Source organism: Ailuropoda melanoleuca, chromosome 10 (assembly GCF_002007445.2).
Source record: "Ailuropoda melanoleuca isolate Jingjing chromosome 10, ASM200744v2, whole genome shotgun sequence".
Lineage (NCBI taxonomy): Eukaryota > Metazoa > Chordata > Mammalia > Carnivora > Ursidae > Ailuropoda > Ailuropoda melanoleuca.
Window position 1 is genome coordinate 101,581,956 of NC_048227.1, and position 27,178 is coordinate 101,609,133.

At 40.3% G+C, this 27,178-nt stretch overlaps 2 protein-coding genes across 2 annotated transcripts in view; one reads left to right on the forward strand and one right to left on the reverse strand.

Moving 5' to 3' along the window:
• FNDC1 (fibronectin type III domain containing 1) overlaps window positions 1-27,178 on the forward strand; it is a 233,544-nt gene that overhangs the window by 15,462 nt on the left and 190,904 nt on the right. The window lies entirely within an intron of this gene.
• On the reverse strand, window positions 13,902-23,392 carry TAGAP (T cell activation RhoGTPase activating protein). The gene is made up of 10 exons (XM_002915111.4): window positions 23,236-23,392; window positions 22,567-22,651; window positions 22,425-22,478; window positions 22,048-22,114; window positions 20,251-20,417; window positions 19,424-19,585; window positions 18,852-18,961; window positions 17,294-17,489; window positions 16,599-16,713; window positions 13,902-15,993 (listed from the first exon to the last, which is right to left on the reverse strand). The coding sequence occupies exons 2-10, from the start codon at window positions 22,591-22,593 to the stop codon at window positions 14,720-14,722; spliced, it is 2,172 nt and encodes a 723-aa protein (XP_002915157.2). The 5' UTR covers window positions 22,594-22,651; window positions 23,236-23,392; the 3' UTR covers window positions 13,902-14,719.

Sequence of the window (27,178 nt, forward strand, 5' to 3'; positions counted from 1 at the left end):
AATGATCTCACTTTTTTTTTTTTTTTTTAAGAAGGGAAAAGACAACTGAACACTTTGCAGCTCTCTTTTGTCTTTCTCCAAACTGGGCTGCTGGGTCTTGGGGGAATGGTGACAAGAGTAATGTGAAGCTGTCTTTCCGACCTACTTCAGTGTATCTTTTCTTATTCCTGTGCTCCATCCAGGTGCTGTAATCCCTTACCTGGAGTCCTTAGCCTTTGTGAAGGTACTTTTGTGCATGGAGAGTTGTTCTGAGTAATATTTCTGTGAGGGTGTGAGTGCTGAAACCTCCTATTCCACCATCTTGCAGATGTCACTCCTCTCTCAAAATTGTCTTAACATTAGAAAATCAATGTTTTGCCATATTAATAGAATAAAGGAGAAAACTATATGATCATTTTAATACATAGAGGAAAAATATGACAAAATTCAACATCCATTCACAAGAATAATTCTCACCACACAAAGAATATAAAGTATTTATTCAACTTATAAAGAACATCTATGAAAAACCTCCAGCTAACATTGTATATTCATGTTGAAGAATTAAAATTATTCTTTACTGGAATCAAGAACAAGGCAATGTGCTCAATTTTGTCACTTTTATTCAACATTGAATTGGAGGTCCTAGCCATTGCAATAGAGGAAGAAAAACAAATAAAATGATAAAGATTGGGAAGGGGGAAGCAAAATTGTCCTCATTTTCACTGTGAAATAATAGGAAAAAATATATATTGGTCTGTGTCCCCGGTTCTTGGCACAGAGCTTCTAAAACCCATGCAATTTCCTAAGAGGTATTAGAACTAGGAGCATCTTTTGTTCTAATATTTGGTCTTTGAACCTGGTTCCTGACACAGGGCTCTTGGAACTCTTGTAATTTCCTGAGTGATAGGAATGTTTTTTGTTCTAATGAGGTGACTCTGGCTGGGCTCCTTGATAAGGACTGATCACAGGAAAGACCAAGCTATGATTAGAAGCTTGAAATTTTCAGCCATACCCACCCCCACCCCCACCCCCATTCTCTTGTGAAGGGAAGAGGGCTAGAAATAGAGTTAGTGATTGATCAAACCTATGTGAGGAAATCTCCATAAAAATTCCCAAAGTATGGGATTCAGAGAGCTTCCAGGTTGGTGAACACATCTACATACTGGGACGGTAACCCAGTCCAACTCCATGAGCACAAGAGTTTCTGTACTTGGCATCCTCCCAATCTCACCTTATGTGCCTCTTCATCTGACTGTTCATCTGTATCCCTATCCTTCAATAAACTGGTTAACATAAGTAAGTGTTTCCCTGAGTTCTGTGAGCCACTCCAGCAAGTCAGTAGAATCCAAAGGGGGAAGAGGTCCTGGAAACCACGATTATTGTAGCTAAGTCAGGCAGAATTGTGGGCACCCTGGGGGCCTACTAGTATTTGCAGTTGGCATCTGGAAGTGGGGGGCAGTTTTGTGGGACTGAGCCCTTACCCTATGGGGTCTGATGCTATCTCCAGGTAGACAGTGTCAGAATTGAGTTAAAATGTTGGAAACTCTGCTGCTGTCACAGAGAATTGCTTGTTGTGGGGAAAACCCTCGCCTGGTGTTGGAAGTGTGAGGGCTGCAGTGGTGTAAGAGTAAAGGAGACACGCAGGAGGAGGACCGGGTTTTCTTAAACAGCAACTAACATGATTGTTTACATAGAAAACCCTGAAGATCTGCAAAACAACCAGAAGTTATAAGTGGATACGCGAAGTCATAGTGTATAAAGCTAAAATTTACAATATCAATTCTATTATTATCTTCTAACAGGAAAAGTGAAATGAAATGGAAAAACAGTTCTGTTTATAATAGGTCCCCAAATCAGATTATTTAGAAATAAATGTAGACAGATGTACACTGAAAACCACAGGGTACAGCTAAGAGAAATTTTAAGACTTAAATGAGTGGAAAGATATATTATCTTCGTGGATTGGAAGATTCAATTTTAAGATGTCAGTTCTTCCTAAATTGGTCTGTACATTTAATTCAATCCCAATAAGAATCCCTGGAAGTTTACAAACTGATTTTAAAATTTGTATGGATGCAAAGGACTTTGGATTGCCTAAATAATTTTTAAAAAGAAGAACAAAGTTGCAGGACTTACTATAAAGTTCCAGTATTCAAGACTGTACTATAAACAAAAGGATAGGTATATTGATAACTCAACAAAACATCAGAGAGTCCAAAAATATCTCTATATGTTTAATGGATTGATTTTTTAAATAAGGGCACAAGGCAATTCAACGGGGAAAGGGAGTCTTTATTTGAAAGTTAATAAGAGTATAGATCTTAAAAGTTCTCATAACAAAAAAATTTTGTGACTATGTGTGGTGATGGATGTTAATAGAATTGTGGAGATCATTTCACAATATATACAGATAATGAATCATTATGTTATATACCTAGTAAATAATAAACTAATATAATGTTATATGCCAGTAAAAAAAGTGGTCTATTCCATATGGGGAAAAAAATGTTGACTCTTACCTCATATCAGACACAGTAGTTAAATTGTAATGGGTCATAAGCCGAAATGTAAAATCTCAAACTATAAAACTTTTAGCAGAAAACAGGAAAAAAATTTTGTGACCCTATTGAGGAAAAGATTTGTTAAACAGAAGATGAAAAGCACAAAGGAAAGACATATCAGAATGGACTTCATTAAAATAAAAAGCATTTACTCCCCCAAAGACATAGGTAAGAAAACAAAACCAAAACAAAAGCCATTGATTGGGAGAAAATATTGACAAAACATGTGCCTGTCAAAGGGTTTCTAGCTGTAGAATATATAAAGTACTCTTAGAACTCAATTCTTAAAGACAACCCATTTTTTAAAAAAATAGACATAGGATTGGATATTTCACAAATGACCAGTAGAGACATCTGCTCAACATCACCCAATGGAAGATGTGAATTAAAACCACAGTGAGATAATACTACATACCCACTAGGATGAATTAAACCAGAAAAAATCTGACAATAGCAAGTATGATCAACAATGTGTTCCATATTTTGACCGTGATGTTTTCCGGAGTTTATATATAAGGCAAAATTAATCAAAGTGTACATTTTTAATGGATATAGCTTATTGCATGTAAATTGTACCTTAATGACATTGACTTAAATATAAGCCTATGAAAGAATAACAATTATTAACCCAATGGACCAAGATATAAGGATGCTTGGGTACTTGCTAAAGGAGTAAGTGTAGCTGGGATCAGACTTAGTTCTCAACCCAGACTATTTTCCCTTCCAATTAGATTGTGCTGCTGAGCACAGAGTGCAGGATTGAAGGAAGGAAGAAGCAAGAAGGGAAACAAGTGTCCTAAGAATGGACCTGCTGTAATCCAGACCCTCAGTCTTATCCCAACCAGTGATGACAAAACACTTCCCCACAGGACTAAAGACATGCCTTGCTTTTAACTTGAAAATTTTCACCTCTTAAAATAGCTTCCTCGTTTTTCTTTCTCTTCCCTAATCATAACAGAGTCCATTTGAATTATATAGACATATATGGAAACAAAGTCCAGTGGCTTAATACTATGTACCATTAAGGGACATAAATGAAGAACTTTGGACACATCTCCTCCTGCCAGTTTATGAGTGGGTGCTCCTTGGAACATATCTCAATTATGTAGATGGATTAAAAGTATGTAAAGAATTTGGAGAGAATCAGAAAATGCAGAGAATGTTTTGAGTTAATGCTTTTTGGAATTAACATGTAAATTTGTCCATTTCTCCCTAGCTTATTATTTTCAACATTTCAATATCCTGTGTATTTTACATGTATTTTCCCTATACTTTTCTTGGACTTAAAAATAGTTTTGTTGAAATTTGATATTTTTTTCTCTAAGGACATTTTATCATCTTGAAATTACTGAGGTACTAAACTTTTGTCACATTATATTTGATGTCAGTGTGCAGATTCAGCTGTAAGGAAAAAAAAAAGATAATTCAAGGGAGGAGCACTTCTTTAAATACACATCCACTGGCCTTTGTTATCTAACTGCAGTGAAATTGGGTCATCTTTCAGGATTTCCAATATGGAGCTGTGTCCGTGAAGGGCTTGAATTACATAGTTACATTTCTGAAAAGCTCCTGTGTTCAAATAACAAAAAATCACATTGAGAAATTAAAAAATGTTCTCTGTGAGTCTGAATTTTTATAGCATACTTTACTTGAATATATGGGAAACAAGTAATGTAACAAAGGAGTTCATGGGAAATAATCTAAATCTGATGTTCCAGAGAAAACTAGCGTTTATTGAATACCAGCTTTGCCTTCGGTACTATAAGGTACTTTATGCATGTGATCTTATTTAGTTGTGTCAGCCCTACAGTATAGGTAGTACTGTTATCCCCATTTTGCAGATGGGAAAATGAAGGCACAAAGAGATGATGATAAGTTTCAAGATTTTAATCCTGGCCTCCTTTCTCTGCAGCCTGCATCCTCTCACCTTGGCCATACTTGCAGGAACAGGTCTTCGCTCTTCCCTGCACCTGCCCTATTCCTTCCCACCCGCATTTATCCTGTTTGTCCTCCTGGAGAGCCCAGCCTGCCCTCTCCAATAGTCACGTCCTGTCCACCCTTCACTGTCTGGACACTTTGACCTTCTGCATTCCCACTGCAGCTACTCTGCCTGATTTCCTATTGACCAAACATAATCGCTCCCTAATATTTGGGTAATAACCTCAGAACCAGCTGTCCTGCCTCATGTTGCTCTTCCTCCAAACCATCCTATGTAATCCCCTTAATACACAGTCTTACCTTGGGTGGCTCCCACTGTTCTACTTTGAATCCTGGTTTGGAGAACACTCAAGGCCCTCCAAAATCTTTGACCCACTTTCCAGCTCCATTCAGATGTGGAAACACCAACCCCAGACAGATATTTCTCAGGTCATTTCAATGTGCTTGGCATATAAGAAACAATTTTAGTTATCATTGTTTTGTATTTAGTATTTGAAGATGATATTCTTATTACATAGTTCAAGCACTAAAAAATATAGAAATGGATTGTTGAAATGTCTTCTATTTATTCTTGGCCCCATCATCCCACTTCCCATTCCCCACCCCCACACATTAAACTATTATAATTAATTTCTTTTTTTTAAAGATAAATGATAGCATACAATACACATTGACCTACATGTTGCTTTTTTCTACTTAATATATCTTGGACATCTTTCTGCATCAATAGCTGAAGCGCTTGCTCATTTCTTTTTTTTACAGCTGCATAGAAATTTTTATAGCTGTGTGGATGTGTCATAATTAAATTAACCATAATTTAATTATTACCTGATGGTACACATTTATGTCATTTCCAGTCTTTTACTGTTATAGTCAAAGCAAATGTCCTCATTCACACTGTATGCATGAAAACTTATTTGTGAAATATGTTCCTGGAGGGAGAAGTAGAAAAATGATTTATGTATTTGTAACTTTAATAGATACTGCCAAACTATCCTACTTAGGGGACATATTGGTTCCTACTTCCAACAGAAACAAATGAATCAACAGTTTCCCCACAGCCTTGCCACACACTGTGGTATTAAACTTTCCATTTCTGCCTATTGATGGGAGAAATGGTGTTTTAGTGTAGTTTTAGTTTGCCTTTAAAAAATGAGTGATTTGTGCATTTTTCAAATGTGTAAAGGCCATTTGGTTTTTTCTGTTTTGACTGTTCATACCTTTTGCACATTTTAAAATTGTTCTGTGCTTTCCCTTATCAATTTACAGGTAGTGTAGAGGTTATGGAAATTAGCCCCTTTTCTGTACATGAGATGCAAGCATTTTTCAAGTTTGTCATTTATCTTTTGTTTATGGTGTTTTATTCATGCAGGTGTTTTTGACTTTGGCATTGTGAACTTGTCGTTTTCTTTCATGGTGTCAGGACTTTAAGTCATGTTATAAATGCCTTTCCCACTCTGAGATGATGTGAATTTTCCCTTATTTCTCCTAGAAGTTTGGTTCTTTCACTTCCCATGTTTAAATCTTTGAGCTGTCTAGAATTTATCCTGGCACATATAATGAGATAATGTTCCCCCTTTTTCCCAGATGGCTGCCAGTTTATACCAACACCATTTATTAAATTATCCTTATATTCCCCACTGCTTTGAATGCCACCTTTACGTGCTAAAGTCCTGTATGCACCTGCCTCTATCCCTGGGCTTTCTATTCTGTCTGGTTTGTTTGCTCTCTGTTCATGTGCCAGGACCCATCTGTTCACATACTGAGCATGGCTGAAAATCAGGCAGAGCTGGCTTTCCCTCACAGATCCTTCTTTTCAGAGTTCTCTTTCCTATCAGCATTTACCGATTCTTTAAGTGTGTCGTTTCAGTAAGTAACAACAGGAACAACAAACGACAACAAAAACCCTTCCTGTTGGATATTTTTTCGTGATCATATTAAGTTTATAAGTAACTTAGGAAAACTTGGTGATTTTGAATCTTACTCTCTAAGAATATAGTCAGTTCTTCTATTTTTGTTCCATTCTACTTCTTTGTCCTGCAAGAACTTTTTAAAAATTTTTGTCAAATTGGTTTTATTATGTTTCTTCCTGGGTATTTTATCCATTTTTTGCTAATGTGCATGGAACCTTTTCTTTTGTTATGTTTTCCGTTAGTATGTATGGAGACTTTTGGTTTCTGTATATTAATTTCACAGCTTGCTAGCTTAATGTGTTTTCTTATTCTAGTAGTTCTTGTTTTTAATGATTCTCTTCAATTTCCAAATAATCATATAATCTACAAATAGGAAAGCCTTGCCTCCTCATTTACAATATTTATTCCTCCGGTTTCTTTTTCATCTGGTTGCTTTATTTTATTTATTTTTAAAGATTTATTTGTTTTTGACAGAGAGAGCATGTGCAAGCACAGGGGGAGGGACAGAGGGAGAGGGAGAGCGAATCTTCACTCAGACGCCGTGCTAAGCCAGGGGCTCGGCGTGGGGCTCAATCTCAACACCCTGAGGTCATGTGCTAAGCTGAAACCAAGAGTCTGCTGCCCCACCAACTGTGCCACCCAGGTGCCCCACATCTGGTTGCTTTAGCTACTACTTCCAGAACAGTGACAGTTAATGGAAATAGTACCAACCTGACTTTTTTCTGGCTTCAGTGGGAGTTTCTAGTGTTTCCTCATTAAGTGCATGAAGCCTTTTTGTCTAAGACTGACATCTTAAAAAAAAAATCATGTTCATAAATTTCTATTTCATTAAGAATCTTTTAAAAATTCAGTACTGGAGATTAATTTTTGACAGGTGATTTTTCAGTATCTATGGAGCTGGTTATGTTTTCCCTATAATTTACCAAAATGATAAATTACATTAATAAATTTCACATGGAATTACACTTGCATTCCCGTACTAACTCCGCTTGGTTTTCATACATCCCATTTACTATATTTTATTTAGGATTTTTGCATCGATATTTATAAGACTTATCTGTAATTTTCTGTTTCTTATATAAATACATCTGTCTAGATTTTCTCTGTCTTCTGGAGTGAGATTGGTAAATTATGTTTTTCTTTCTTTTTTTTTTTAAAGATTTATTTATTTATTTATTTTAGAGAGGAAGAGAGGGCATGAGTGGGAGGGGCAGAGGGAGAGAGAAAATCTCAAGCAGAAGCCCTGCTGAGTGTGGAGCCTGAGGCGGGGCTTGATTCCACCACCCTAAGATCATGACCTGAGTCGAAATCAAGAGTCGTTTCTTAAGTGACTGTGCCACCCAGGTGCCCCATTAAATTATGTTTTTCTAGACATGGATCACCTCATTGACATTTTCAAATGCGTTGGCATGGAGCTCAGCAAAGGAGTCTTTTGATTCTTTTAATTTTCAGTCTCTGATGTTATTTCCCATCAGCATTTCTCCTGTTGTGTACTTTTGGTCTCTTTCCCTTGCCTAGGTTAGGCAGAAGTGTGTTTTCAGAGAGCCAGCTTTGGTTTTATTTATTAGTTCTACTCTTCTTTTTGTTTTTGAAATTACCAATTTCAACTTTATTTTATTATTCCTTTTCTACCTTCATGAACGATAAACTGAATGCATTCATTTTTACTTTTGTTTATTAATATAATTGTATAAGGACATGAATTTTCATCTAAACACAGCTTTGGCTGTATCTCCAGTTCTGAAAGGTGGTATTCACGTGCATATTTCACATTAGCTGTTGTTATTATTTATGGTAGGAAGTCACTGGAGGATTAAGGAAAGAAGTCAGTTTGGGTCCCCAGGATGGGGCTAGGCAAGGTGGGCCTTGAGTGGTAGGTGGCAGGGTTTAGACTTGATGAAAATGGCGTTAAGAAGCCACTGGGGGGACACCTGGGTGGTTTAGTTGGTTAGGCATCTGACTCTTGGTTTTGGCTCAGGTCACGATCTCATGTGTTGTGGGATCAAGCCCTGAGTTGGGCTCCGCAATCAATGGGGAGTCTGCTTGAGATTCTCTCCCTTTGCCCCTCCCCCCCCACAGGCTCTCTCTCTAAAATAAGTAAATAATCTTTTTAAAAGAAGATGCCATTGGAGATCTCTGGTTAGGAAAGTAACAAGATGTAAGTGTTGTTTTGAAAAGATGAATATCCACATATTAGCAGTTATCTTATGTAGTACATTGTCTTTTCCAAAACCATTTTGGATAGGGAAATGCCTTTTTTGACAAGAATGGAAAAAAGAAATCGCCTACTTCCTTCTAAATAGTGATGTGCTCTGATCACATAAATGCATGCCTTCCTGGAATTTCTCATGATTATTTACTTATTTATTCTAAAAATATTTTATTTATTAGAGAGAGAGAGAGAGCATGAGTGGGAGGCAGGGGCAGAGGGAGAAGCAGACTACCTGCTGAGCAGAGAGCCCAATTTGGGGGCTGGATTCCAGGACCCTGAAATCATAGCTTGAGCTCAATTTAGATGCTTAACTGACTGAGCCACCCAGGTGCCCCTCATGATTATTTTAAATGTCATACACTTGGCTGAAATCTTTGGTTACTGACTCTGGAGTTTCACATAGGAAGCACCTTTCCTAAAATTAATTGGACCAGGAAGCAATTGTTCATTTCTACTATAGCACGTGATGTTATTTCTCATGTGGAATGTAGCTTTGCCTTTAGTGCTTTCTTATTCTTCTACTAGATTGTGAATTCCTTACATAAGTACAGTACGTTTTAAGTTTTAGGAGGTCAATTCATATTTGTTAGTAATTTATTTTATTTAAAACTACTCATATAATTATAGAATTCTCACAATGTGCATGTGAATGATTGAAATACTCCAAAATTATTATCTGCCTTAAGTCTTTATATTATCCCTAATCATATTCAACATTTTTAGTTGTTTCATTATACTAAATAATCTGTGCTTTATCCTTTCTATTATTAAATTAGTATGTGTTGTACCACATCCATGATCTCTTTTATTTGATTTTTGTGTCAAGGGCTAATAGTTCCCACTCCTACTGATTTTGTTGGGTAAGGCAATATGCCTATGAGAGACTATTTCCTAGACTCCTCTGTGGGTAAGTGTAGCCATGGGAATAATTTCTGGCTGCTGGGATGTGCGTAGAAGTTACTGAGCACAACATCCCTGCCTGGAATTTGGAGGTCAAGGCTGGAGAAGGAGGTTCTTGCATATGGAAATGATGGAAGGCCACGAAGTGTGAATAAGACGAGCTACCTAATTTGCAGGGGGCAGCACAAAATGAAAGTGAGGGGCCCTTGTTCAACAGTTACTAATAATGAGAAAATGCCAGCAGCAGAGCATTAACCCCAGTGCTGGGTCCTTCTCAGCGTGGGGCTCAGTGAGACATCACAGGTCCCATGCTTGTGAAGCTGGCCCTGGCGTGAAGGAGCCCGGGGCCCTGGGATGTTCTGGAACTGCCAGCCCTGCACTGCCTGTCTGTTCTTCATTTAATGGAGAACACACCCCCTTCTTGTTTAAGGGGTTATCTCAGTTTTCTGTTGTGTGCCTCCCACAACTGATGTGTTGCCATTATCCTCATTTTACAGATGAAGAAACTGAGGCTCAGACAAGTTTAGTACCGGGTCCTTGTAGGCCGTTTGGGGTGTGGACTCAGGCCCTGTGAATTGGGTCATATCCTCTAGTGCCAACGCTGTGTCTTTCCTTTCCTGCAGAGATGGTATCATTCTGCATTTCCTTTTTCTGGCAAGACTTTGCACTCTGCAGGTTTGCTTGTCTCCCAAGGCCCCTCTTTATAGTCTATTAATAGGAGGAGGGCAGCACTTCATCCCACTGATTTTTCCTCCATCACATTTAATTTGTACTCTGGAGTAGACAAGATGCAGAATCTTAGTCCAGATTTGAAATATGGCCCCAAAAAAGTGATTCACTTCTATCTCTAGCAAAATGTTTATAGCTTATTCCTCTCCCTTCGCAGATAAAGAGTTAAGATCTTACATAATTCAATTAAAAAGGAAACTCAAAATACGTGAGATCTCATCTGATGTGGATTTCTCTCTGCTTGACCCTTCAAGAGGAAGGCATGTACTGGCGGTCCTTCCAGTGAGATCTCAATCAGGAAAATGCAGCTAGAATTTACTCCTTTAATAGTGCATCAGGGTAAATAGTGTTTATTGCCCTCGGGCGTTCTCATCCGTGATCATGGGCGGCACTGTGACCACCACGTATTATTTCTTTGACTAGCACACAAGCTGTGGCTGCTACTTCACCTGCTTGGGGACCCCATGTGACACAAGTATTGTATTAGCTAGACTCTGAGATGATTGCAGTTTGGCTGAGCTCCAGCATAAGCACCCAACCTTGGTTAACGTTCACAAGTCAACATTCTGGACCACATCGTGGGTGGTGTTGGGGTGGGGGTGGACACAGCATGTCTTCACAGGTAATCACAGTGCATCATGTGGGAGGATGGCAATGGCATATGGCAGTCTACTTCTCTCCCTCTTTATAGGAGGAGAGAAAATTCCCTATCTTCCCTAAGAGGAAGAAATTCTAGTCTGTTCAGTCAGTTCCAAGGCAGTGAATGCTGGTATTTCCCAGTGGGCACATTACCTGTACATGCTTCCTCATCTTTCATTTGGTAAGAGGGCCAGGGTCCCTTTTAAACTAGGCCCAGGAAGGTAATGCATGGTTCCTGGGGAGGCCCAGTGGCTCACAGACTAGAGATCAGACCTGCATTTAGGTTGAAGCCCCTACTTAGCCCTTGACTTTCAAACTGATGTTACCCTACACCTCTCATTGGGGTGTCAGGCACACTTGTGATTGTCGCATTTGCAATTGTGTGGCCCTTAAGGGGTCCATGGAGGATAGGACGCTGGTGTTCCTGGGTCTTTCACTAGAGTGTTATTTTTTTTTTAAGATTTTTTTTTTTTTAATTCGACAGAGATAGAAACAGTCAGCGAGAGAGGGAACACAAGCAGGGGGAGTGGGAGAGGAAGAAGCAGGCTCATAGTGGAAGAGCCTGATGCGGGGCTCGATCCCATAATGCCAGGATCACGCCCTGAGCTGAAGGCAGACACTTAACCGCTTTGCAACCCAGGCGCCCCTAGAGTGTTATTTTTTAAAAATTTAAATTCAATTAGCCAATTATTAGTTTTAGATGTAGTGTTCAATGATTCATCAGTTGCGTGTAACACCCAGTGCTCATCACATCATGTGCCCTCCTTAGAGCATCATTTAATAGCCAAATCTTACCATAAGCTTGGGCCCTCTGGTTATGGTGAAGTGTTAAAAATTGTTGGCATAATGAAGGTCTCATGAAGTACTATTCTCTGAAACTTGGTGTAAGGGTTGAACTGTGTCCTTCCCCACCCCTCATTCATTTGTTGAAGTCATAACTCATAGTATCTCAGAATGTGACTATAAAGAGGTAAAATGGATCATTAGAACCCTAATCCATTATGACTGGTGGTGTCCCTCAAGAAAGGGAAATTTGGGGATAGATACACATGGAGGGAAGACAATGTAGAGACCCAGAGTGATGGCTGTGTTCCAGCAAAGGAGAGAAGCCTGGACCAGATCCTTCCCTTGTAGCCCTCATAAGGGACCAACCTGCTGATACCTTGATTTCAGTTCTACCCTCCAGCACTGTGAGACAATATTTCTATAGTTTAAGTTATTTGTTTGTGGTATTTTGTTATGGTAGCCCTAGCCAACTGATGGGCTTGGCAAGCAGGCTGGGCAATCCTAAAAGCCAGTGGACCCCATGGAGAGATGTAGGAAGACCACTCTGCAATATTTGAAGTAGTCACCACACCTTTTCCTCCACTATTCAGAGACAGCCACATTGATGACATTTGCTTGTCTGCAAGGAGCTCATAAATGTTTGCCAGCAACTATACTCCTTGCATGTGATAGGTAGAAGACTTCAGTCTCACACCTGCTTTTTTAAAATAAAGAAATTTAGGACAGGTGTTTTGTGATCTGAGTTAGGTCACACAGAGGTCAGGTCAGTGGTAAAGTGGAATAGATCGGAGCCTTCCAAGTCTTAGTTATTTATTGATGAGAATTCTGATTCTCAATAGGAAGTCGCTATGCTTGTTTTAGTCCTGAAATACTTAGAACAGTGCTTGGCACACGGTAGATGCTAAAAATTGTAACTATTACTATTCGTGTCCAACTCTGGAAAAGGATTGCTTTTTTGAAGTTAACAGTCAGAGGGGAGTGTCTGCCTCTTGAAATTTGTACACTTTTGGCGTGCTTAATAAAATATTTCTAATGACATTATGAGGTCTGAGCATGTTGCCTTGAGCAATCCGGGTTACATTTTTAACTTGTTACCACATTATCAGTAAATCTCCTTTGAAAAGAATAATAGGCCTTCACTATCTGGTGGTTGGCCAATGCAAAAATATTTCTTGAGCAAATCAAAAACACACAGTGTTTTATGGAAGAGGTTGATAAAATAAGGAAAATAGAAGTCTAGTATCTCCAAGGTACTAGATAAATATTTTAATTTAAGACTTAAAGTTCTAGGGGCGCCTGGGTAGCGCAGTCGTTAAGCGTCTGCCTTCGANAGAGGTTGATAAAATAAGGAAAATAGAAGTCTAGTATCTCCAAGGTACTAGATAAATATTTTAATCATTAAGGCTTAAAGTTCTAGGGGCGCCTGGGTAGCGCAGTCGTTAAGCGTCTGCCTTCGACTCAGGGCGTGATCCTGGCGTTCCGGGATCGAGTCCCACATCGGGCTCCTCGGCTGGGAGCCTGCTTCTTCCTCTCTCTCTCCCCTGTTGTGTTCCCTCTCTTGCTGGCTGTCTCTCTGTCACATAAATAAATAAAATCTTTAAAAAAAAAAAAAAGACTTAAAGTTCTAATATATGACAAGTATTTTACCATTATGTTTGTGAATGAGCAACCTGGTCATCATAAAAATAAGGTTTCTAAAGGTACTGAAGAGTTTAATTCACTAAAAACAGGAAAAATTATATTGACTATATTACCCTGTATTTGTATATGAAATTTTGTTTTTTACCATCTCTTTTTTTAAGATTTCATTTCTTTATTTGAGAGATGGAGAGAGAGCATGAGCAGTGGGGGGAGGGGCAGACAGAGAGGGAGAAGCAGACTCCCTGCTGAGCAGGGAGCCTGATGTGGGGCTCAATCTCAGGACCCTGGGATCATGACTTGAGCTGAAGGCAGACTCTTGAGTGACTGAGCTACCCAGGTACCCCCTGCATTCTAAATTTTCTGGCCTCTGATTGACTGTTGAAAAAATGGCTTCAAGTAGGTACATTTTTATGGATTTGCAAACCACTGGAGAACTGGATTGGTCTTTTCTTTCTAAAGACAAGCTCCCAGCCTGCCTATTAATCTCGAGTAATGAATATATATTCAATAAATGTTGTTGAATGAACCAGTGTATGAGTGCTTTTCCTGGGTTTCTATGAATCAAGGGAGAGAAGGCAACATATCAGTAAAGAATGAACATTTTTACTTTGAAACAAGGAAGGCAATTTATTGTAGTGAGATTACATTGAAATTCTATATATGATCCCCAATGCATATAAAGTAATTTCCTCCACACTGTTGGAGAAGATATTACTGAGCCACAGAGAAACTCACAGTGCTCTAAATTAGTCAATATTGATGTATTACATTTTTACTCATCTGTCCAAATTGAAAATGAGATGATTAAAAGGACACATTTAAGTATTTTTCATCAATTTTAACGATGACCTTTTCATTTACTGGAGTTTGTAATGCCTTTGATAACTCCAGACACTGAAGTCTATTCCTTGCAGTCTGCTCCTTTTTCTTATCATGGTGAGTAGTTATCACAAAGCTGCTTACTGGAGTAAACTTCTAACAGAGATTTAAACATTTTCCCCTAAATGGAGTTTGTGGAAAATATGAAAAATGGCATGACATTTGAGGCAGCATAAAAAGAGAAGAACAATTACTTTTGAACACTAACCAATAGAAAAGTGTCCCAGGAGGCAGAGAACAGCAATGCCGTAGACCACAAGTTCACAAACAAATATACACATATTCACGTTGACATCTTTGCACCTAACACCTTGTCTTCAGTACATTTTATACACTTGCTACATGTTGCACAAATTCGGGCACACATAGACACTATGTGAGTGCCCTTGCATAGCTAGCCCCTCTGAGGAGGCTCTACACAACTTCTCTAAGGGAGCTTATTCTCGACTTTTTTGAAAACAGAGTCTAAAGCAGTTCTTCATACAGTCATGCATTTACAGAGATACCACAAGCCATGTCATGGTGTCTGGACGGCCTTCCTAAATGTAGGATTCTTTAGCATACCAGAGTTGGTCAGCCTCAAAGACTGGCTGACTACCTCGCCGCACGAGGTGGTCCAGCTTAGACTTCTGTTTTGACTCAGATATAGTTCTTAGCCGGTGCAGCTCTGGTCTCCCTGTGACAGTCACTTGTCCTATCGTTTCGACAGAAGTGTGGACAGTCCTGCTCTGTTTCCAACTCTCAGTCCTGGGAGATAGTCTGTGCCCGTCAAGTAGTTCTTGACTGCGTATATTTCTTGAATTCCCTCCGTGGTGGAAAGGTAGGAGAGGCGGTAGTTGAGTGTCCTGGCTGAGCATTCTAGCCCTCATGCTGCCAACTGTTTGGCCCCCATAGGCCGAGAGGTCCGATGCCTGGCACCGAATGGCCTCTTCATAAGATGGCGGACTCCCAGGGCTTCTCTGATCCACATGCTGGAACACATCCTCGACCGAGATGCTGTAGGATCTGGAGCTAAAGTCTAGAGCTGTTTGGCCTTGGATTTCAGACAAGTTTTCCTGGATGATTCGCCCAGCAAGCTGGCTTTCTTTTTTAAAACCTTTCTTTACTTGGTCTCTTGTAAAGCCTTTGGATTTCACAGACACACAGCTGGGGGTTTTGGTCAGCGCTCTTTTGTGAGAGGCAAAGGAGAATGACATGGAATGTTTTTTAATCTCTCTGTTGGGCTTACTTTTCTCTGTCTTTGTGAAAGACTGATGTCTGGTGAAGAAATTTCTTTTGGGACTGGAAGGAGAAGCCACGGGGGAGCTGTCAGAGGAAGCATCCAGAGAGCCACTGGAGGAGGCTTTGGGTGCCAGTCCCCACAGTAACCCCAAACCCTGAGTCGAGTTCTTCACCTTCAGGTCCTGTGGCCTCTGGATTTTGCCTTCAGCTGCAGGAAACACTTCCTCTGGAAACGGGTCTTCAGCTTCCTCACCTTCCAAACAAGCCCCTGCCTGGGCCATGGTGAAGTCGTCCTCACTTCGTGTTAGTTTTTGGTGAGTTTTCTGACTCTCGAGGCTCTCCTGTGAGGATGACATGCTGGGCTCTGAGTAGCTCCTGTCTGGTTCCCTGAGGGAGTTTTTCAGCCTGGCTACGGTGCTGACAATGGGCTCTGGGCTCAACTCCCAAGCGAGCTGCGGGCCTCTGGGCTCCCAGCAGGCAGCCATCTCCAAGGGCATCTGGGGCTGCCTGTTTGGGGAGCCGGTGGCACCGCTGGATTCCACATCAGGATCGTTGCTGTCATAGGCTGAGTCATTCTGCAGCGTTGACATGTCTGGAGGAAGTTAAGGGACAGTTGAGTTTCTGGGTCAGTTTCTTTGACAAATAAACTTTCGTACAATTCACCCTACTTGTATCAAGTATGGCGCTAGGTAATCTGGTGAAGCTACTCTGAGGCTTGATATGAAAGAGATTTGTCACATTAAAATTTTGTTCCTTTCCTAGTTTGAGGTGCGGAAGAGAAGTAGGAAAAGGAAATACTAGTGAGAGAATGAGAAAAGAGACAAAACAGCGTTTCATTGAACATTAATTGATCTTAAATTTAAAAATTAATTCTTTGGATGGCTCTTTTATTGGATCCATTCCATTTTAATGGACCCATATCCCTTTAGGTGGAAAAAACCCTCTAGCCAAGATAACTTGATGAAAGTAGCAGTTCTTTATGATTCAGAAAGAAGCTGAGGGGTGTCAGCTGAGTGAGGAGACTGCAGGAAAATTTGAGAGCAAGTTTCCATATTAACGGCATCCTATGAATTTGGTTTGGTGACTTGTGCAGGTAACTTCTTCAAATACCAGAGATACTTTGCATTACTGGCATGGACTGGCAGACTGGAATGGACTTCCCCCACAATCATAGTCAATCAAGAGCACATTTGGTACCTGAACTGTCAGTGTGTTCCAGGGAGTCATCAGAAGCAGTACTGGAATGTGCTGGAATGTTCTCCCCAAATATTTCCAAGCAGTTATCGATGAGGAATTCCACCACTGTCTTAACCTATGAGGAAAAAGAAGTAAGTTGTCAGCCTAAAGACATCTTTAATTTTTTTAAAGGAAGAGGAGAAGGAATGGGGTTATAATGAGGGTTCACTCTTAGGGAGGTGCCAAAATGAGCATATGATATCTTTATGTGTTTGAAAAGAACGTACAGAAAATTGGTAAAAATCATATATATTGAAGTTATTTTTGAGACATGCAGTTTTTGAGAATTAAAAAAAAAACTCTAACTAAAATTTTCATATGGATAAGGAGTTTTCCAAACTGATAGTTGGACTGACAGAGTGCAATGCACAAATGAAAAAAAACCCAACCAAGCACAAGGGCTTTTCTATCCTAGGAGACAGTGAGATTTAGCCTTAACAAAGGACACCTTTGTCATCTTATGAGACAGGACTGTTCCGTTTCATTAAATGCATAAATCTAAGAGAGCAGAACTATGACAAAAGCATTTTGCATTTCATATTTCACTGTGAGCTTGAGTCAGCCAGAGAGACTCAGAGGCATTTTATCATTTGGCTTTTTCAAACAGATGGTGAGCTCATACATTGGGAGTTTCTCAGACAGAGACTGGAACAAACCTTGTTGTTCAAGTCTTTCTGGGCTTCTAAAGACAGGTGTTGGTCATTCTCCCGGGTCAGCATGTTGGGTCCGACGCAGATAGCTAGATTGCTGGCGTCCATCTTATTGACCTCGGAGTTCTTGCTGATCAGGTAGAGCACGGAGGTCAGGGGCTTGAGCAGCAGGAGGTTGGGCCGGGGGAGCTTATCTGCAACGCTGGAATGAGGTTCAGGGAAGCTGGTTTTAGAGGAAGCTAATGGGCCATCTCAGTTTTAGTGTAGCAAGTTGAAAGTTTCTGCCTAGCCCAGACTTCCTTCAAAATGAGGAAGGTGCATTTTCATCAGTAAGATTGTGAAATGTTCATTCAGACACTTCCAGCACACCGATAACACAGCCCTTTATTATTTGTGTAGATCTTACAGTGGGAATCCTTAACTTCTGCAACAAACTTCATAGTTGATACATTTTGGGAACTGTTTTGTAGAATAATCGTGTAGCCATGCAGAATGTCTTTCTAACACTGCGTGACTGGTATTTTCGGACTTCAATCATTTGCCTTTCTTGATCTGTGATCACCACACAAAGATGACCCATTTTTATGCCATTCCAAGAAATCTTTGTGGAGAAGAAATTAGTTTCTAAGGGCATGTTTGTAAATATGGTCAAGTCAGGCACTTAAAACGGTAACTTTGGTAGTAATGATAATAAATGAGATGAGTAAAGCCTCACTTTTTCAAAATATGCAACAGTGACTCTAACATAGGGACTGTTTTCACTTATAAGAAGTTACTATTATGGGAGAGCTTATTGTCTTTAAGGAGAAACTTACAGTAATCTTAGGATTTTCAATTTGGGACAGATATTCTAATGCCTTCAATTTATCAATAACTATTTCACTGGAAATATTTAGCCACATGGGACTATCATAACAAAGAGACAGACTTTCATAGCATTTGGCAAAACTGCTGATATTTTGAAGTTAGGTGTTTGAGATTGTCTGGTCGCCAACAGGTTACAGTTTCATTTACAAATGTAATCATTTCTGTTGTCTTTGGAATTTGTTTTTATAGAGTTTTCATTTTGGTTAATTAGAAGACTATGAAATAGGCCATGAAATTTTATGATCAAAACCATCCCTTCCAGATTGTTCTCCTATGCTTTAAGGGACGTTTTATGGGGGAAATTGTTGCCTTGCCTGGCACAAATCTATTAGGCTGAGGATAACCCCACATTCCTACACTTGGCTACTGAGCCTGTTTTGAGGCTTTCGTCTACGATTTTGTCTCATACCTTCTTGAACTACTTATGCTTTTAGCCTCCTCCACCTCTTGGGATTTGTGAATGTTGAAGTTCACTTTCTAGAAACTCTTTGAAAAAGTGCTTCCTTTCCTTTTGCTAAAACTATTTTAAAAGGAATGTCCAGGATACCTTGTGATTTTTATTCTGGGAGTAGATACATAATTCCTCTCTGATTCCCTACACATGTCAGTGTTCCTGAAACACTCAGAGAATTGTGTGAAGAATCAGAAGACGGAGACCATATGGGCCTGGCCTCTGGCAACGACCCCGGCCACTTACTGTTTCAGGGCCTCAATTTTGTCCTCCTCGGTCTGCCTCTCCAGCGCGTCCATCCACTCCTCAAACAGGTCACATGAAAGTAGCTTCTGTGGGATACTTCTGAGGAAGTCCTGGAGGATGAAAGGGGAATGGTTGGGCCTGGTTGGGTTACATCATGTACTGGTGTCCTCATCTTCCCCTTGTCTGGTCCAGCTCAGGGACCCTCTGATCATCCTACCGCAGGCTGCGCCCCCTTCCTTCCTGCATTTGAACACTCTAGGGAAATCTCTCTCAGCAACTTCCTGACAGTGGACAGAGTGAGGCCATCATCTGAGGGGCTCCCAGCTTCAGGAGCATGGACTTGGCCTTTTCTCATCAGAATTTGGGGGAGAATGTACTGTATCATTCTCTGTTGGAATCTGAGATCATAGACACAGAGATGTTTATATAAGAGAAAGAAGGCTTCACTAAAAAACTTAAACTCTAAGATCAGTTTACTTTGATTTGTAGGGAGAAGGGCCCGTTTCTTATTTTCAGAGACTTAATGTGTCAGAGCCCACCGCAGGTTATTGGCAGAAATGTCGTGACCTCACCTTAAAGACCGCAGCCAGAAGGTGCACAGGGAGACTTTTCAGATCCACCATGCCTCCCGAGTTGAGCTCCTCCTTTAGCTCTTTGCGGGCTTTCTCATTGGCTGCTTTCCTGAAGATCCCTTCTGTGGAAGGTCCTTTAAGGCACAGAATAGTGAGAATATCCTGTAGGAAAGAGATGTAGAAATAGGAAAAGGTTACCCTTACTTTGAATACATGAAACCATGTGCTGCACTACTACATGGAAAATCTATGTTTGGTTATTAAAACGGTGCATGAGAACAGTAGCAAACTTCGCCTGTGATAGAGAATCCTCTCCATAAAAGGTGGTTCTCCGTGATACCAACATGGTCTTTACAAGAGACCATGAATGCCAGGTTTTCACAGCCCCATTACTATCAACGGTCTCCCTCCATTCTGCTATATTTCTCAGAAGAGGTAAGTTTGAAAGCGCTAATTTTGTACATTCTTAAATTATTTCCGGTCTCTCTCCTTTCAAGTCATTCTGTATAAACACTGGATTTCTGATCATATACTTTATACCCCATCTCTATCCGTTGACTTCTCAGAAGCTACATATCTTTTAGCATTCTTAACTCCATGAAATCAGGGGGATGGAGGGATGGAGGGCAAGTACAACTAACTTGTAGAATGTAAACAGCCTCCTAGTCTCCTGGCTGCACTCACATGTGGAAACACCATTTCCAAAAGTGGAAAAACCTAATGATTGGCCCCAGCAAGTTTAGCATAAGAATGATATTTAGAGCTCCCAAGGATTTTTCACATCTGACAAAAACCTGAAGTAGGTTTGCGAGTACATGCACACCTACCTGAATGGGTCTGGGGAGTGTGTCGTCCTCACCACAGATGATTGACAAGGGCTGATCAAATAGTGATGTTTTTAATTCAGGTTCTGAAGCCCCAGAAAAATCTGACACAGCAGAAAGCCTTCTCATGAGAAAGGGCCAGGACAGCACCTTCTTTCTCTTCTTAATTTCTACAGCCAGGAAAACAAGGCGAAGAGAAAAATTAGATTCATAATTATTTAATTATTAAATAATTCTTAAAATAATTAATAAAGATCCATATAAGACAACGGATATTGTCAGCCACATAATGTCATCTAGGGTATGCCCACAAGGGTGTGGGGGAATGATTTTGAAAAACTAAGAAAGCAAAGGGCATGAGTTTTAATCTAGAAAAATGAACCCAAAAAGCAACTGCATTGGTTACCAGAGCGACCGGCCCCTAAATATCAACACCCAGGTTCCTCAAAGTCTCCACCTTTCCTGTTTTTACTCTTCACTGGCTGTTTGCTACAGAAAATCAGCAAAACTAGCCGAGCAGATTACAAACAACCATCTTCATATATTGACCTTAATAACTCCGGTGGGTTTTTCTGATGTGAAATAGATTATTTTAATTTTCTCCTTTGACTGGCAGAGAAAACAAAACTTAAAAGGAGAGGAAGTGACTTGCTCAAGATCTTTTTTTTAAATTGAAGTTTAGTTGACATAGAATGTTACATTAGTTTCAGTCACGATGGGAAACAATATGGAGTTTCCTCAAAAAATTAAAACAGAAATACTATGATCCAGTAATTTTACTGCTAGGTTTTACCCAAAGGGAAAGAAAACATTAATTCAACAAGATTATGTTCACCCCTATGTTTATTGCAGCATTATTTACAATAGCCAGGATATGGAAGCAACCAAAGTGTCCATTGATAGATGAATGAATAAAGAAGACCTGGTCTATAAATACAGCTGAATATTACTGAGCCGTAAAAAAGAATGGAATCTTGCTCAAGATCATTTGGAAGGCTCTTCCCTAGCTGGGCCGGCCAGTGCGCTTCTGNGCCCCGCCCCGCCCTGCCCCGGAGGCTGCTTGAAGATAGGGCTGGCACAAATTGCCTTGGAAAGGCTTGAACCTAGACCTGGCAGTTGGGAATTATCACGAAAACATTAGTGAGATGTTCTATCTTTGCAAATTCCTGAAGTCATGTGTACAATGGGTATCACATCTCACATGTTTCCTTCTTTCTTTTTATTCTCCCTCTTTTTCCTTCTCTTGTTTTCCCCTACATATAAAAGCTGTATTTTCTACATGCATTACAGTATGTTTCTACACTGGCAAGTGGAAGAGTATGGATGGAGAAGTGGCTTGTCCTTATGGTTGAGGAGAACTGGGTCGCGGTTATGTAATACAAAACATATTATGAAAACCGAGTGAATGGTGGGCTCCTGGGAATTGGAGATCAGCAATGATTACTTTGTGGGTTCTTACATTCATTCTTCATTAGAGAAGGAAGAAAAGGGAAAAGGAACTATTTTTCATATGTATGCCTGCTTTAATTGTCAAAACAGAAGTAGCCGGGAGATCTGACCCCACCAAAAACTCCTCGGAGAGCTGGGGGGTTGGCTGTAGAAAGGATCTTTTCTGTCAGCGTGCCCTGATGCTCTAGTGAGCCGGAGTCTGACGGCCATTTAAGTGTTAATGTTCTGCGGTCTTTAAAAGAACACTTAAAAAAAAAAAATTCCTAGTAGGGTAAAGTACTGTGGTTTTGCAAACCAAGAACATTTGTTGTTAGCACTTACATAAAAGACCAGTATGTTTTCAAAACTCACCAGTTAGCTGGCAAATATTATCTTCACTCTCACATGATGCCAACAGAAGATGTTCCTTGATATCATCCTAAAAATATATTTATTTTCATTAAAAATGATTGAAGAGATCTACCCAGTCTTTCCCCACAAAATATATGGACAATGTTTTATTCATATTAAAAATTAGTAAAATCCAATGATCTTTTTCTAGCTTCTAGAATCAATAATAAGGTCTTGATTATCATCATATAAGGTCCAAATTAATATATTTAATTAACTACATTTAGGATGTTAATTTTCTACTCTGATAATTATACAATCCAAACAATACTCCATGAAAACAAAGTTTTCCATGTTCTCACAGTGCAGATGAAATGTTTTTAATATTGCTCTCTTACCTCTGACTGGCATTCGATCAATGTCTCCATGTTATTGGCATTTAGTGTTTTTGACTGCAAGAGAAAAAATTAAGTTAGGTAAAGATCGTTTGACTATTACCTCTGGAAAACATGAGTTAAGAAATTTAAGAGGGCTACGTACAGCATTGCAGCTGCTTATCAGCTTCATTAGATTTCGGGCTGACTGTCCGGGGATGAATTTTGCTCCCGTGTGGCCTTGGCTCTGCCTGTGAGAAATCATATGGGAGAGAGTGAGGAGGGAGACACATGATAAGTAGGCCAATTTTGGTGCCAAAACACAAAGTCTGAAACGATCAGATAGAAAAGTTTTCATTTCAAGTCTGTGATATGTTACCAGATGTCTTCGGCTATTAAGAACAGCACCTGAACATACTTATTTCTAAAATTTTTAAACCTGCTATCTTTACCATGCCAAACTTTGTTTTTCATTTATTCCATTCCCAGCAAGAGATAATCTAACAATCATGATAACTCATGCTTTTTGGGGGTGTGGAGCTGACGTTGTCAGGCACTGTATTATGTGCTCTGCATGGAGGAGCTCCTCTAACCCCCAGAGGAAACAGCTGATTCCCAGGATGCTGCTTGCAGGAAACACAAAACGAAGTTAACGTTGACAGAATTCCTATACCGACAGAATTCCTATTCCACCCTGAGACAAACCGTGCTCGGATTCTGTTAACATTATTTGCTGCATGGTTCAGGGTACAACCGTTTTCTGTTGGAGGTGCTCTCGAAGACCAGTGTTTGCCAGCTAGCTAATTTTCCAGTTATGTTAATTTATGGTACTTACCCTCAGAGGGCCTCCAGCCAGAGTTCTCTTATCTCCGGGGAACCGTGCAAAATGGGAGAAACAGCATAACACTCTGCTCCTACTAATCCACCGATAGAGAGAGGAAGACTGAAGCGCTCTAACTTCACGTGTTCTGCATTATAAACGAGAGGGGGCGGGCAGGTGGAAATTCAGAATATTACTGAGACCGGAAAGAACATCATGGGTTGTCACCCAGACATAGCCAGCCAGACACTGGGGAGCTCTCACTTCCTCATTCCTTTTAGGGCAGCTCTGGTTCTTTTTCTTCTAACACTTCAAAGTAAAAAAAAAAAAAAATCTTATAAACTACTAAGGGTGGAAAAGATGACATATGGCTCATAGGTAAAGGCTCTGATTAATGTCACAGGTGGGATGTGTGAATAAGAAATTGTGTTATTCTGTAATAAACTTAATTTTATTTTGTAAAGTGGTGATTTCAGGTGCCCTTATTTTGTATCCTGTTTGGGTGCTGTCTCCCCTCCCACCCACCATCTACTCCATTCATCGGTCACCAGACATTGAGTGGCAACCCAATGGGTGCGGGATGCTATTCCTCTAAGAAGCCCCAGACATGCTGCCTCGTTTGAGAAATGGTCACCATTGGTTTCCTTTGGAATTAGGAAGAGTCCACGAAAGTCAGCTGCCTAGATATTAACCCCCTTCACCTTTCCTTAACTCCTAGTTAAAATTGTTAATACTTAATTTGTAGTTAGACCATCTCTAGTCTTGACATGGAAGGAAAACCAAAAATTCCTTTAAAAAAAGAGATTTTGTTTATTTATTTGAGAGGGAGTGAGAGAGAGAGCATGAGTAGGGGGAGGGGGTGCAGAGGGGCAGAGGGAGAGGGAGAAGCAGACTCCCTGCTGAGCAGGGAGCCTGATGCGGGGCTTGATCCTAGGACCCTGGGATCATGACCTGAGCTGAAGGCAGACACTTAACCCACTGAGCCACCCAGGCACCCCCCAAAATTCCTTTGATCAGACCAATTTCAAGTAGAAAACAGGTAGTGAATTTCATCTGTGGATCCTTCCTTCTGGAAAAGAGAAACTCTCCAGTCTTTTCTGTGGCTAAAAGTCTATATATAAAATGACTCAAGTACCTGAGGAGCAGAATGTGACATCCACTGTGACATCTTCACACAGTGGAGTGTTGCGTAGCCCTGATAACGCGAAGTCTGTAACTACATCCAGCAGTGTGGTTGGGTCTTTCCATATAACGTGGCGCTAAAGAAGCCAGACACAAAAGAGTGTATCTTGCAGGCAAAGCAAAGTCATCTATGCTGTTAGGAGGCAATCTGTGCTGTTACGGTGGCATCTCTGGGGTGGGTAGTGACCACCGGGAGCCAGAGAGGGCTTTGTGATGGTCCATCTCTTGATCTGGGCGCTGATCATCTTATGTTCACATTTCTGCCCGTGTGTTCGTCTTCAACAAAAATTAAAACTACCTTGTCTTAATTCATCATTGGAAGACTTTAATTCCAAGACTTTCAGATTGGTAGCTCTATTGTCTTTATACCAAAAGGAAGTCATGAGTAGGGGTTCTTCGGGAACCTGGACCACGGAGCAGTTAAAATTTGTCCCCTCACTCAGTGTTTCAGTGGGTGGCGTTCAGGTCTCCAGCTGGAGGGTCCCTCTCAGAAAACTGCCACACAGCCAGAGTTTAGAGCTGTGTCCCTGCGAATCTGTGCCCATTACTGCCTTTCATCTTCCCTCCTGCCTTTACAAACCTTCAAAATGACGCATTGACTTTTTTTTTAATGATCTAAAAGGGCATATATGCTCTTCCTAGCCTAGAGACAGGCACGTTGTAGATACTCAGGAAATAATTTCTGAGCAAATACAGTTACATATAAAATAGTCATTCTTAACACTAATACGTATTTCATGAACTTTTTTTTCATTTGGCATACTTTTTGGGGTTTCTTAAGAAATTTAACGTTGGTACTGTTCTAACAACTAATGCATCAATCCTCAATCTAAATATTTCAAATGAAGACTGTTTTTTTTTCTTCTTTCTATTATGCACTATACTCCACAGTACACATGCGACTAGTGGTTTAAAAACTGTTTTTGGTTTTGTTTCTGTTTTGCCATACTATTCTATACTTAAAGGAAGATGAACCTAGAATCCTGATATCTAAAATGCAAACAAAAAAAAAATTAAGGGGCATCTGGGTGACTCGGTTAAGCATCCAACTCTTTTTTTTTTTTTTAAAGATTTTATTTATTTATTCGACAGAGATAGAGACAGCCAGTGAGAGAGGGAACACAAGCAGGGGGAGTGGGAGAGGAAGAAGCAGGCTCATAGCAGAGGAGCCTGATGTGGGGCTCGATCCCATAACGCCGGGATCACGCCCTGAGCCGAAGGCAGACGCTCAATCGCTGTGCCACCCAGGTGCCCCCAAGCATCCAACTCTTGAATTTGGTTCAGGTCATGATCTCAGGGTCGTGGGATTAAGCCCTACTCGGGTTCTGCACTTAGTGGGGAGTCGGCTTGAGATTCTGTCCCTCTCCCTCTCTCTCTGCTCTGACCCCCTCCCTAAAATAAACAAACAAATCTTTTTTTTTTTAATTTTTTTTTTTTAAAGATTTTATTTATTTATTTGACAGAGATAGAGACAGCCAGCGAGAGAGGGAACACAAGCAGTCTTTTTTTTTTTAATTTTTTTTTTTTAAAGATTTTATTTATTTATTTGGGGCTCGATCCCAGAACGCCGGGATCACGCCCTGAGCCGAAGGCAGACGCTTTAACCGCTGTGCCACCCAGGCGCCCCCAAACAAATCTTTAAAAAAATTTTTTTAACTATGTGTCTCTAGTGGGAGAAAGGTGGGGAAGGCCTAGGCTCATCCATTTTTACCTCTTTTCCTGACAAGCCCAAACTGGGGGGCCTTTAGGAGACTCAAAAACTCCCAGGTTTGGTCCATATCAAGTAATTCTCAAAGTATGTGAGGGAGCCCTGGGAGTACTTGAGACCCTTTCAGGAGGGTCCATGAAATAAAAGTTATTTTATAACAATATTTGCCTTTTTGACTCTCTTCTCTCAAGAGTACAGAGTGGAGTCTTCCAGAGGCTACATGATGTGGAATGTTCTGATGCAATGGGAATGAAAGCTTGTATATTCTTCTGTTTTAAATTTTTCTCAGTTTCAGTTTCCCCCCAGGTGCATATTGGTAAATATATTAGCTGACATAAATTAAGTCTCTTTAGACTTGTCAGTAATTCTGTAAAGAGTTCCTGAGACCAAGGAGTTTGAGAACTGCTGATCCGCGTCACATCCGTGCGCGTGAGAAAGTTCCTTGTACTTGTGGAACATCGTCAGCTCTCCTCGTCACCCTCGCGGATACAGCCGTTTTCAAGGAAAATTATTTTCAGGCTGTGTTGTCTAACCGTCAATTACTCTATTTTCCATTTTAACCAACCGAGCCACCCAGGCGCCCCAGTGTGGAAGAGAATTTCTAAGGCCCAAAGCATTGGTACCTTTCTCTTTGATTCTGTATGCTCTTTTTTTTTTTTTTTTTAAGATTTATTTATTTATTTGAGAGAGAGACAGCCTGTGTGTGAGAGAGCGCAAGTGCACACGAGTGGTGGGGAGGGGCAGAGGGAGAGGAAGAGAGAATCTTAAGTGGACTCCCCACTGAGCTCGGAGCCCAGTGCATTTCGATGTCACTACCCTGAGATCATGACCTGAGCTGAAATCAAGAGTCAGATGCTTAATCAGCTGAGCCACCCAGACACTCCTCTCAGTCCCTCTAATGACACAAATGTCCCTCCCTGTAAACTCAGCCATCAAAGTTTGGCAATGGAGAAAAATGAGAAAGTTAGTTGGACGGAAGAAAAGTGCTATTTCCCTTTGGATATGTAATCCCAAAGCTTTTTGACTTTTTAAAAAAAATCTTTATTCAACTTTTAACCATCACCAGTG